This window comes from Varanus komodoensis, unplaced genomic scaffold (assembly GCF_004798865.1).
Source record: "Varanus komodoensis strain SLA01 unplaced genomic scaffold, ASM479886v1 scaffold128, whole genome shotgun sequence".
NCBI lineage: Eukaryota > Metazoa > Chordata > Lepidosauria > Squamata > Varanidae > Varanus > Varanus komodoensis.
In genome coordinates this window covers 301,154-314,369 of record NW_025335368.1, presented here as the reverse complement: position 1 = coordinate 314,369, position 13,216 = coordinate 301,154, and the positions used below count along the sequence as shown (strand labels likewise).

The following is a 13,216-nucleotide window of genomic DNA, read 5'->3' as shown; positions in this document are numbered from 1 at the left end:
GGGGGGGGGGGGGGGGGGGGGGGGGGCAGGCATATAGGGAAGGAGCTGCTGCTTTCTTCCATGGCTATGTCTCACAGTTTTGTCAGGATGCTGTTCACATCCAGCTTGTCTTCTTTGAATAGCAGAATGAAAAATGTTTCATTAAGGTACAGAAATAGCATGCTGGAGAGAATTTGTTGTCCCAGAGTGTGCCTGTTGGTGAAGCAGGCAATGAAAATGTTTCCTTGCAAAGGACAAGCAGGAGTCAAGTATGGTAAACAGCCCATGCCACTGAAGCTGCCTTCTCCAACTTGGTGCCCCCCCCATTGCCTTGGGTTAGCTCTCAGAGGGTAAGTAGTAACAGCATAAAGAACAGGCGGAGGGTGCTGTCTGGGTATCAGCACTGAGCCCCATTGGAGTGTGGCCCTCGGCAGGAGTCTGAGCTCCTGTGCCAGGCCTTCTCCTCTGGGTCTGTTCCCTGCAAGAGTAGCAGCTCTACCTGTGGACAGCCCATCTGCCTCATTTCTGGGGATCCCCTTCCCCCTACAGCCCCCACTTTCTCCTGACTCCTGTGCGGCATTTTCAGGAGTCTGCCACGGGAAGGAGAGGACAGAGAAGTCTCCTGCCAGCACAGTTGATTGCATTTAAATCCAAGCAGTTCATGGCAACTTCTGCACAGAGTCAAGTATACGTGTGAACACGTGCTGCTTCTGGTCCGCTGAATGTGTGCCAGATGGTCCCCACCCCTGCAGGAGCATCACCACCGTGCAGGTATCCTGTGCACATGGATATCCTGGAATGGGCAAGGGTCCCCTTGTTCAGCTTGCCCCTCTCCTCCACACAAGGACACACATCCCACCTCCCTTCCCCTTGCTCTGCAGGCATCCGAGACCTTTTAAGGCAGGGCTGAGCCAACCTGTTTAGATCACAGGGGCAACTCTTCCTCAGAGCAGCCAGGAATGGCCACGCTGGCTGGGAATTCTGGAAGTAGCAGTCCATCACATCCAAAAAGTGCCAGGTTGAGGAAGGCTGTCGCAGAGAGGAAGAGCAAAGCTAGCCATGCTAGTTATGGGACCCGTGAGGCACAAGAATTGCTGGGACACAACATGCAACATCCCATAAGGACTGCGGGTATGCCTTCAAAATTTTCATTATGAATGAAATAGCAGGTAAGTCTTCTGCCACATGTCAGCTCTAAGGTTCCCGGAGGTCAGTAAGTCACTTCTGTTTTAAGAGACATGCACAAGGGTGAAGAATCTGAGACTCTCTTGATGTTGGACTGCAAATCCCATCACCACCAACCCGGTCCATTAGCTATGCTGTTTGGGATGATGGGTTTTGGGTCAGCTGGAGGACTACTGGTTCCCCCTCCCTGCTTTAAAATGAAATCTCAATATTGAACAGAGGCAAACAAATGAAAAGCACTGGTATTTATCTTGTGTTTTTTAAAAAATTACAAAGCATTTTTTTTTCAGTTAACATAGAAATCCAAGATTTTCTTCTTAAATATAGCGATTCATTGGTAACAGAGTACAGAACTTTGTTGTTAAAAACTGCAATAGATATATACTAGTGTTAAAGGCAAACACTTGATGTTCAAGGCATCGCATTATAAATTAAGGCTTAAATTTTCACCCATTGCCAGGTAGTGTCAATGCACTAGCATAATTCCGTACAGTTAGCAGGAACCATAATTCTGAAAAGCATCCTAGGACAGGGGGAAACTGCATCAGATTAGCTTGTAAACTCGCAGGGCTGCAGTGATGGGAGAAGTATACCTAGGCTAAATTTCCCTTGGAAGCAATCTCTGAAGCTACAAGATATTCTTTTTGATATGGACCCAATTACGCTATCCCTCCACCCAGTTATAAAGTCCGGAAGTGATGGATCTCCGACGTCATCCTTTACCCTCCAAGTTGTGATAATTGCCTGCCCAGAGCTGTTTAAGAATCCCAGAACAAAAAGCCAATATTCTAATCTAGACTAGAATTCCCAGCAGTCCCAGGCAGCATGCCCATAGCCAGGGATTATGGGAGATGGATTTCAGCAACCTCTGGGGGGGCACACAATTCACCCGTCCTGGTTTTAAATATGTTGTAGTGGACATGAGCAGTGTAAACAATTATGCTCCCACTCTAGCAGAATCAAACCTAGATATCCGGACTGCCAGTTTAAAAGCCTGATAAGCGCAGCATCTGAAGGCAAGAATATTTGTGTGCAAACCAGATCTATTTAACAGAGGTTCCCCAACACTACCAGCCTCTCCTCACCAACCCTCCATCTCATGAATATTTTTAAATGAATGTGATCCAAAGCTTTAATAAACTATTCATTATTCTGAAGGAAAAGTTAAAAAACACTCCCTTAAGCTTTATTATTTAGGGCTGGCAGTTTGACAGGAACCTTTTCCAAGGCACTTTCTTCTGCAAATCTCCACTTCCAAAGTCCTTCAGTATATCTAAGACTAAAGGGGCTTGATGAAAGAACAAGCAAGCAAGCATTCTGCATATTTGCGAACAATGACTTCGGAGTCTCAGTCCTTGAAAATATGTATTAAGAAAAAGAAAACTCCCACAGCCCAATCCCCAAGTAATCCAGGCAGCTACTGGATAAAATAAAATAATTTTTAAAAATAATTTTTGCTTGCTATCTGAAATTAAAATTCTATTCTTGCAAAATAATTTTGTCATAATCTCCACAGTAAAAGCTCAATAAGTAATTTAAAAATAAATAGAAAGGTGCTGCTGATTAAAAAAAACAGATTTACTAACGTACACTCTTTCTCTCTGGTCATAGCATAATTCTACAGAACTGACACACCTATTTCTTTTAAAAGACTAATAGGATCGTTATGCTTTTAACAGTTGCAGAGTTTCTACAGATGCAGTTGTCCAAATGAAGGAGGACACTCTGCCATTTCCCTGCCTGCCTGCCATGCAGCCGTCAAAAACACAGAAGAGGCAAGGGGAAAAAAGACCCCCTCATTTAGATTCCCACAATTATTTCTCACTGTTCTCCCAGAACAAGTGACAGATCTTCGTGGGCCTAATACATCCTTTTAGCTAGGGATAGGCAAGTTGAGGCCCTCCAGATATTTTAACCTACAGTACCCATCAGCCCCAGCCAGCATAGCCAATACTTAGGAATGATGGGAGTTGTGGGCTGAAACATCTGGAAAGCCACAACCCAGTCCTGCTTTTAACCCTCTGTAAAAGTCTTCCCCAATTCCACAGATCCTGAACTGCAATTCCTATTATTCCTACTGGCCTGGGATAATGGCAGTTGCAATCCAAGACACCTGGGGAGCACTAAGCTGAGGAAGGCTGCTCCACAGTCCTTTTCTTCCGAAGCATTTGGGTTTGAACCCAGGGCTGCTCCTGTACAGGGTGCTAATCCGAGCTATAACTCTGTATTCACGTTGAGCGAGCCACAGCAAGGTAGGCACACGGGAAGCCAGCATTCTTGGGTTCTTCCTACAGGCCACTAAAACCTGAGTGCATAAAAGCAAGAGCAGGTAAGACAGATTGCATTGGTCAGGGCTCAGCATGCAAGGCAGCCCTCTGCTAGGCACCCTAAGCCAGAACCCCCCCAAAATGGGACCCTCTCCCCATCTGGCACACGCACACTCTGCTCAGCTCTCCTTGTGGGCTGCAGGGCCATTTTGAACAAGCAGGTCCCCATAGGCAGCCTCTTCCCGGGAGAAGACTTGGAACTTCTTGTCCAGCTGGGCTCGGAGGTAGAGGTAGTCCTGCTGGTCGAGGCTGTGGGTGCAGGTGATGTAGGCCGTGAAAAGCAAGGCAAGCAGCAGGCGGTCAAGGGAGAGGCAGGGCACGGCCCAGAGGATGAGGAGGAACTCCAGATAGACGGGATGGCGAAGGTGGGAGTAGAGGCGGACAGCGCGTGAGGACTTCACGGCCAAAGGGTCTCCCATGCCCAGGCAGTGGTAATACACCTGGAGAAGGACCAGGGGAGAGAAGCTTGTTTGCATTGTGCATAGATGAGCCAGTCCATGGCAACCTGAACCTCGGGCCACAGACCACATCTGGGCCCCTCAGTCCTGCCCTCTGGAATTCCCTCTGGGGCCATGTGCCTTCCCCTAACGCCATGCCCTTTTCCAACCACTCACTACTTGGGGGTTTCCCAAGTTTTCCCCCCGTGGTGAAATGTCAAAATGCCTCTCCTACTTACTAGCAGTAGGTGCTTTAAGCCTACTATGGCTGGTATTTTTGGCCCTGCCCTCCACTGGGAGCCAGACCAGAGAGTATCTCTGGAATTGCATTTGGTCCATGGGCTGAAAGAGGCTGAGCATCCCAGTCTGCAAGGCAGAGTCCCGTGTCCTGCTGCAAGGCCCATCTCCTACCGCTGCTTCCCAGAACTTGGCTTCACTGGTGGGTCATCACTGAGCGTGAGGACCCCTGCAGTTAACAGTTCTTCACAGATGGACCCCAAGGGTGCTGCCTGGTCTGGTAGCCAGGAAGAGGCTGGGGGGGTGGTCCCCCTATTTGTGTCCTTTTTATGAACAATTAAAAACAGTTTGTGATGTTCTCTTTAAAAGGCCGCCAAACTAGATGGGTCACCTCTCCACTTTTTTGGTGTCTCTCCCTCCAGGACTTTAAGACTGCCTACAGGCTTGGTGGCTGTCATGGCCTCCACTGCCACCTCTGCTATCTTAGAACAACCATCCCTGCAGTCCTGGGGGTGACATTTTTACTGAAAAACAATGACACCAAGTCAGGACATCTGACACAAAGCATGTACATGGCTGCTTGGCTTTAGCCTTGGTGCACAAGAAGGGTTTCCATGCAAGAGGACACATCTTCTGAAAAAGCACATTTCTCTCCCTCCCTCCCTTTTTAAAGAAATAAGAGTATCGGCTGCCAGAACTGGCAACATCTGGCCCTTCCAGATGTTTCAGTTCGCAGCTTCCATGGTCTGCACCCATAGGCTAGTTAGGACTGATGAGAGTTGTAGGCTTAAACATCTGGAAGGATGCAAGATGCCCGCCCCTTTCTTATATCTGCATTTCTTGATTCATTCAGCATTGCTGAGCTCCATCCTTGAATTTGGAACTGTGACCTCTCTAGAAGGGGGTGGGGCAAGTGGCACAGTACCTGTTTGACCCCCATCAGCTCTGCATAATCGAAGATGAGGATGATGCTGAAGATGACCAACCAGGCAATGAAGTGGAGGATGAAGCAGATGAGCGGGACCCAAGTGATCCATGGCTCGGTGCTCACTTTCCAGAGCATGGGGCCATCTCGGACTGGCTCCCAGTACCTCATCAGCAACTAGAAGGGATAGAGAAGATGCACTCATAGCATGCTTCTGCAGACATGTCTAACAAGGATCCATGTGGGTTTCATATCTGCAATCATGTTCTGGTGAGAAACTCCATGTTACGCAGGGTCTGGAGACATTAACCAAATCACACAAATCATGTTTTGAAAATGCAAGTTAAGGTTCTAGTCTTCATTACTACTGGGTTTGGAAATATCTGCCCACTTCTTCAGAAGTAAGTTAGAAGCTTAGTGGAAAGCTCTCTTGTGCTAAGCTCACAAGTATGACTTGGGAGCCTGTGCTCAAGAAAGAACTACAGCAAAGAACAAAGATGAAAACTGGAGCTGCGAAGGAGCTTATTTTGGCAACCTCACTCTCCTACCTTCAGCAAAGTGCAGCTTCTTAAATCCAGATAGTATTCATTGGTTCACAATGACTTCTTCTGCATCTAGAAATTAGACTGGGCAGGAGTTCATCCACAGCTTCTCTAGTGTCTCACCTATGAGACTCCTTCCTCTCTTAGAAGTCTAGCCTTCAGAATGGTCCACTTTGCTACCCACCTGGAGAGCCAGTGCTGTGCAAAAGACATAGAAAGATCTCTGCAGGACCCCAAAGCAGCTGCTGGTCCAGCGTTTGACCCGGTCAGTGGCCATCAGGCTGTGCTGCAGGATGAAGAAGACTATCAAGCCGACATCCACTGTTAGTGGATGCAAAATCTTGGGGTCCCTTAAGGCAGCTTCCCACTGAGGACTAGAGGCAGCATCTGCAGAGAGAGAGAGAGAGAAAGCTCAAGTGACATCCAATTTAACAGGATGGGGCTTTCCGAAGATCTCAGATAGTCTCCCACAACCTAATGCTAGAACAGCAATGGGGAATGGGTGCCTTCCCATGAACATCACCCATCATCCTTTGCCATTGGCTATGCTATTCAAGGCTATTCAAGGCTATGCTATTCAAGGAAGTTGCAATCCAACATCATCTGGACAACCACAGGTCTTTAGGGCAGGGATGAGGAATATTTGGTCCTCCTGCCTTTGTGCCCCATTGCTTTTACTCAAAGCTTGTGTTAAGTCTAAAGAAGGCCAAGATTTAGGAAGCGCATGTACAGCAGTAAGAAATACTAGAATGTTTCACTAAATTCTATTTTTTACACATGAGTAGGCAACATGTGTCATCCACATGTTTCTGGCCTATGACTCCCACAAACCCTGACTACCATCCATACTAGCAGAAGCTGATGGGAATTTTACTGCAAAACATCTGGAAGGTCCCAGGATGCCAATCCCTGATTTGCATAGTAGCACCGCTGAAAACAAAATCCTAGACCAAAATTCCTTGCCTGACTTTGGACAGTGTTTGGGACTCACACGGCCTAGCAATGCATTTGTTATAACAGCAGCAACAATCAACATCTATACTTTCAAATATGCAAAGTGCTTCACTTGTGGGGATGTTGCAAGGATTGCAACTAGGTAATGCACAGTAAATCAGTCATATTGGTCCCCTATAATGTCGATCAACTGAGGCTGAGAGAAGGAGGGAGTTTTAGGACTTTTTTTCAAAAAAGAGAAATCAGTCCTAAAACTCCAAGCATGCCCCAGCCAGGGTTTCAGGGAAAGAATACATTCATCCAGGTATGCCTTCTCCAACTTAGCATCTCCCAGACCTGTTGGACTACAACTCTCAGCATTCCTAATCAGGCTGCTGGGACTTGTCGAGCAACTCATCCGGAAAGCACCAGCTCCGAGAAGGCAGCTCTGGGTGGACTTCCTCCCAGGCCAAGACAGCAAAAGGAGGGTGTCAGCCGTAACAAGAGTGTGCTGTCAGGCACTTTCAGGGCGGATGCAAGCTGCCCTTATCTGCAAAAAACCAGGGCAAGGAGCAAACTTTTAAAAACCAACTATTACAACATCCATCGCCTACCGTGTTACAACATGAAAATATATAATCTCATCTCTATCGAGGATCTAAGTTTGATCGATGCATCTCAGTCATTTTAAGTGGCTGTTACAGAGACACTTTCATTTTATGGCTGCCGCCCGCGGTCTTCAGAATCGGGCAGGCTGAAATAATATTGTCAAATAACTGCTGTTTTCAAATTCTCAGACGGCAGCCCGCGCCGCCATCCGCTGTCCCCCAAGCCCCAGTTCTCCCTCCCGAGACCCGAGGCTCGCACCGGTGCTGTGCTGCGGGGACGCAGCCCCCGTTGGCTGCTGCAGGAAGAGCCCCCGCAGGGAAACGAAGCGGATCAGCTCCACGACAGTCCCGAAGGTGAAAAGGAAGCTGCCCAAGGCCGGGACCATCAACAGAAGCAGCAGAGCCGCCATGGCGGGCAAAGGCGCTTCTCCCGCCGCCGGCAGGAACCGCCCCTCTGGGGGAGGGGCTTTCCCCGGAATCCCCACGCCCTCTCCGCACGTCACACGCGCGCGGCTTCGCGAGAGGGCATTCCTCGCTAGTCCCGCTCAAGGAGGGGGCTTCCCCTCACATTCCCCGGCCCGCCCACCGGCCCAGTGACGTCACACGTCAGGAAGAAGGGTCTCCTGTAGGGATCCCCGTTTGTCCCGTGGCGTCCCCCGGCTGCTACACTCGCAGCTCTCGGCGCCTTGGACGTCGTTTTCGGCGAACGGCGTATCAGGGAGCCAAAATTCCTCCTCGCACCCCCTCCCCTTGGCACAGAATTCGCTTCCCGGGATAATACTTATAGCGGAAACCGTCTGATTTCTCATAGCTCCCTAAAGCGTCTGCAGCTCTTCGCCGCCGGTCCAGGCACCACGCTTTTCATGCAGAATAAAGCGGACCCCAAACAACGGAAATCCAAGCAAACTTTAAACGCAGAAAAAACCCGAGTCTCACACTGAAGGGAGGAACAGAGGAATCCTCAGGATAAGTGAGTCTGGCTGAGGATAATGAAATGTACTCATAAATAAGTGTCTGTAGGAAGGTGCAACTTTATGACTACTTATCTTAGGAGTAAGGGCTATGAAACGGGCTTTTCTTTTTGCAACACTATCTCGGTGGTATTATAAGTATTTTTGATATTTCTATTGCTTTCTTTCAATCAAAACCGAATTCACAAGTTCCAGCTCCAAATAAAACATTATAAATGCGCCCCCTCCAAAAACAAACCAAAAAAACCATAGAGAAATAAGACTTCAGTATGTATCTAGCAAAAAGGAGCATAAAATATAGGACCAAAACCCTACAGCATTAAAAATAAAGTAACAATAGAAAACTTTTTAATCACTCACCTATGCATTAAAAGCTGGAATTAAAAGAGCTGTTTTGACCTGGTGCCTAAGACATAAACAGAGGACATCATGCCCAGTAACTTGTCTGAGGAGGGGGATCCCTAAACAGCAGAGGAGAATCATTTATGAATTCAAATAGTAAAAATCCAAGTCTTCTGCAGTTGGAAGGGGACATACTCATGTAAAGCTGGTTTCTAAAAGCACAGCTGGGGGCTATCTTTGTAGCTGCTTCAAGCTGTCTTTGTAGATGGGGTTTTGATCATAGTGTTGAATGGGATTTGTTCCCAAGTAAGTGTGTATAGGAATGCAGCTACTGATTTCCTTACAGTAGACACATAGCCTGCAAACCAACCTTACAATTGAGATAGATACAAGAATATAAATCATTTAGATGGTGCAAAATTCTGTCTTGCCCCTGATGGTTTCCTTAATTTCTGCCTTGTGGAGTTACCTATTCCGGCCTTTGCATGTTCCCTTATGGAGCACCAGCACGTGAAAAGTGTTATACCCAGTCACCATTCACTTCATCACCAAAGGCAGGAGCATTTGCAGATTGTCTCTGCACATGCAGGCAGATGCTGCTACTGCTCTTGTCGTTATGTGCTGTCAGTTTGTGTCTGACATGGAGGCCCTATGAATGAAAGCCCTCCAAATTGTCTTGCTCTTGGCAGCCCTGCTCAGCTCTTGTAAATTCAAGGCTGTGGCTTCCTTTATGAAAGCCATTCATCTTGTATTTGGTTGTCTTCTTCTGTCTTCAGCTCATCCTAGCTCAATTGTCTTCTCCAGAGTCTTGCTTTCTTATGTTATGCCTAAAATATAACAGCCTCAGTTTCATGATTATTGTTCCAGAAAGCAGGTTTGTGTGGGGGAACTTGAAGCCAGGAGAGGACATTTTCCACTGAGAAAAAAAGATTATGGAACAAATATCGTGGCTCTTTATGAATACCTCCCCATAGAGATGGAGTTCCAAACAGTAGTTTACTGGTTGCTTAGGAATATACTGTGAGATTTCTGCCTTTTTTGGCAGGGTGTGTATCTTTGAACAGCAGAGAGATAAACACACATCATTTTGTGAACTGCTTTTGAAAATGCCCCAAACAAGCCAGAGGCATAATTGGTTTTCAGAAAAACCAAAGTGAGTCAAGACCTTTTGAGCATGCAAATATACTACCTAGTTCTTCTCTTCTGACCAGAGCTTTTTGTGGTGGGAGATAATTTTGAATTAGTGCTGGTCACTGGCCGTAGTCCATATGTTCATGGTGCCAGTTGCTATATATATGAAGAGAAACTTGTTCAATCAGGTTAACCAGATCACAGAGATCTGCACGACCACTGCCAGTCACATCAAAATAGTGATTATTTGTTCAAAGTCCCCAGGACTGAGAACCTTTTAAAGGCAGAGGCAAGCAGAAGGCAGATTTCCAGATGTTTTGCACTTCAGCTCTCAACTTTCCTAACCTTTGGCCATGCTGATGGGGCTTCTGGGAGTTGAAGTCCAAAACATCTGGCAGTATATCTTCTGCCTGCCCTGTTTTAAAGTACTTCCTGTCCTGGCACTGCCCTAAACATTGTCTGCTGGTGGTGACAATTCACTATTGTCTGCTGGTGGTGACGGCTTGTTTCAACCAGTCTCTGGAGGGTGGTGAAGCAGTTGCCCAGCATATCCAGGCCACAAAGAAACAATATGTAAGGCACGAAAGGTGTCGCTGGCAAGTCTGTTGTATTCCCCTTCTTGGGTCAAATTGTCACAACCAAAGTCAGAGAGGAAGAAGCAGGCCTTAATTTGTCAAACAGGAGATGCCAAGTCTCACGTATACTTAGATGACACTGCTTTCCACCGAATCCCAGAGAACTGTCAGCTGTCTGTGGGTTGCAAGGGAGCGGTGCTCAGGCATTGTTCAAAAGCATGTGCCCAAAGTAGGGCAGAGGGAAAAATTGGAGGGCATGACAATGATAGGCATGGATAGCATCCTGTACTGGTAGAATTAAATTGATTTGTTTGGTTCGTGTTGCAAACCAGAGTGTCATTACAAGCAACTCAAATAAGCAGTCTCCATGAGGTCTAGTGGCATATGCAACCCAGCATGTTCGAAGATGCTTATTTCAGCACAGAAAGTACATCATGCACTAGTTGTGATATGTATATATAACATTAATTTCTATGCAGCAGCTCACTCTCCAAAACCAAAAATTCGAACTCTCATTAACAAGGTGTTCAGACCTAGACCTTTAAGAAAGGGGTGACTTGTCATTGGGTCATCCAAAAATGTGCCATTGGAAGACAAGTTCCAGTGTTTCAAATCAATTTAGGTCCTATAACATGACATAAATGTGTTATATTTCTAATATTTTATATACTGTATTTTTCTGTGTATAAGACAATACTTTTTCTTAAAAATATTTACCTAAAAATGGAAGGGCATCTTATAGATGGGGGCAAGAGGAGAACTGCAGGCATGCTGGGGAGGGGGAGACTGGCAAGATCGCACATGTGGGGAAGCGGCGGGTCCGCAGCAGCAGCTCGGTCGCTCAGGGATTGGTAAGAGAAATGGGGGGCGTCCTATACATGGGGGCGTCTTATAGACAGAAAAATATGGTAAAATAGATGTGTTATTTTCTTTATTTATCACAATATTTTAATTGTATTATTTTATCAATGTTATTATTGATATTGTATTGTAATGGTTGCCCAGACAGCATTATGCAAACAGGCAGCTTTTATACTAAATAAATACACATAGAGAGAAAATTGTATTGTTCCTATCAGAAATACTGGCCATTCCATCAGCCTTGCTAACAAACTTCTTTATTTTTTCCTCTTCCCTACCTGGACCTCTCTCCTCATGTGCCATGTCTTTTTCGAGTGAACACTTCATTTAACTGATGGTTTATAAGCCTCCCTGGAAGCCTTGGCTGAGGGTTACCCTTTTACCCTATGCAAGATTGTCCCCCTCACATCCCTTTTGCACTTCCTCTGAGGTATCAGGGCAAGATGCTGGATGGAGCTGGAGATGCAGGCATTCAAACTGCTTTCCAGGTGCGTGGGTGAGTTTTGACAAGGTCTGGCGTCTCCCTGATCGGCATGCTTGTGGTCAAGGAGACATTCCCTCTGTGTTGGACTGGATGTAACCATTCGTTTGCACCTTCCTGTGCAGTAGGGTTCTTGCTACATTTGCATGAATCATTCCCCCCTTGCCAGTTGTTTGCCCTGCAAATATTTCTGAGCCAAGCAGAACATCCACCTTGGCTTGGCCTGCATGATGCAGGGCGATCCGTGGGAGGTTGGCGAGTGGCAGTCCTGCCCTCGTGATACAACAAGGGATGCAGCGCAGGGCTGAGCCAAGCCCCTCGCCCCACCCAAATCAGGCCTGGGCCCAGAGAGAGGGGGAAGGCAGTGGGCAGCATTCCCTTGGAGGAGGCTTCTAAGGACATGTGCCCCCTGCCCCAGAGCTGCGTTAGTACTATTCATATGGCATTGCCCTTTTAGTTATGTATTTAGAATATTTTTTATCCCTTCCTATACAATCCAATTGTCTCAGGGCTGCTTACGATATAAATAAACAATAAATGCAAACAATCAAAGAATACAACAACAAGATGAAATGCGACTGAGGTTATTAATATTAATAAAACCAGATTTAAATTATTTAAGCTTTAAAATGTTGGGCAAATTAAAAGGTTTTTACCTGGTGCTGAAAAGCATATATAGTCGGTACCAGGCGAACCTCTCTGCAGAGCGCATTCCACAGTCGGGACGCCACTGCAGAGAAGGCCCTTCTCCTTTCACCTTGGAAGTCACTTAAAAGCTGGTACAGGCAGAAAGGCAGTAGACCAGAGATGTATTTACCACGTGGCTCTCCCACAGCTTTCAGAACCCCAAGAACTGTAGGAAGAAAACTGCTTTCCGCTGTCCCAGAGACTACCCACCCCCAGCAATCTCTAGGTTTAAACCTCCCCATCCCTGTGCAGAAGGTCCATGTATGTGTGCAGACATGCCTGTGAGCACTCCAGATGACACCGGATGTAGCCGCTGGGGCTGAAAGATCCTGCTCCTATTCCTGTGAAATGGCAGAGATGGAGGGTTGCTAGCTTGAACTTGGAGCAGAATGTTGCTGTTATTTTGAGACCAGATTCTGTTTCTTCCTTAATACCAAGAGATGTTTAGGTGGCATGTAACACGCACACTGCCAACCCGAAGCATTCGTTGTTTATGTATAGTTCATAACCTCACTTAATGAAGCTGCCATCCCCACCTTGATCGCAAAAACACATCAAAGGATTAAAGTAATAGTAGGATAACCTGGTATTAAGGAGTCACTCTGATTCTGTGGTTAGCAATGAAACACTCATTCTGTTGCTTTTTTTCATCTCAGGAGCTCAAAGCACATTGCTCAGCATTAGACCAATTAAAACTCACCCTTAATTAGGGCTTATGATTTCAGAGGAAGTAATTTAAGATGGCAGGTCCAGGAAGGCTGATTCCCAGTCATATGTTCCAGGGCCTCCCCGCTGTTTGTCTGCTAAAAAAGACGCACTTGTTTGACAGTCCGTGCACTCCTAAGGCAGGCGGTGTGACTAAGCAGCTGCAATTAGAATCACAACTCAGCATGTCCCACAGCAGTGGCACTTCCCCATCACCAGAGGAATACTTCCATTCATATGTAACTGCCACAAATAATGCAGCTCTTTTTGAACCTACATACAAGACTCCC

At 46.6% G+C, this 13,216-nt stretch overlaps 1 protein-coding gene across 2 annotated transcripts; it reads right to left on the bottom strand.

Moving 5' to 3' along the window:
• Positions 1–1,394: 1,394 nt before the first annotated feature.
• NRM (nurim) lies at positions 1,395–7,583 on the bottom strand. Of its 2 annotated transcripts, XM_044422491.1 has the most exons (5): positions 7,433–7,583; positions 5,817–6,019; positions 5,091–5,267; positions 3,604–3,931; positions 1,395–3,469 (listed from the first exon to the last, which is right to left on the bottom strand). In XM_044422491.1, exons 1-4 carry the CDS (start codon positions 7,581–7,583, stop codon positions 3,611–3,613), a joined length of 852 nt encoding a protein of 283 aa, XP_044278426.1. In that variant the 3' UTR covers positions 1,395–3,469; positions 3,604–3,610. The 2 variants fall into 2 exon arrangements, with proteins under 2 accessions (XP_044278426.1, XP_044278425.1); XM_044422490.1 differs by having other exon boundaries at positions 1,395–3,931.
• Between the last annotated feature and the right edge of the window lie 5,633 nt (positions 7,584–13,216).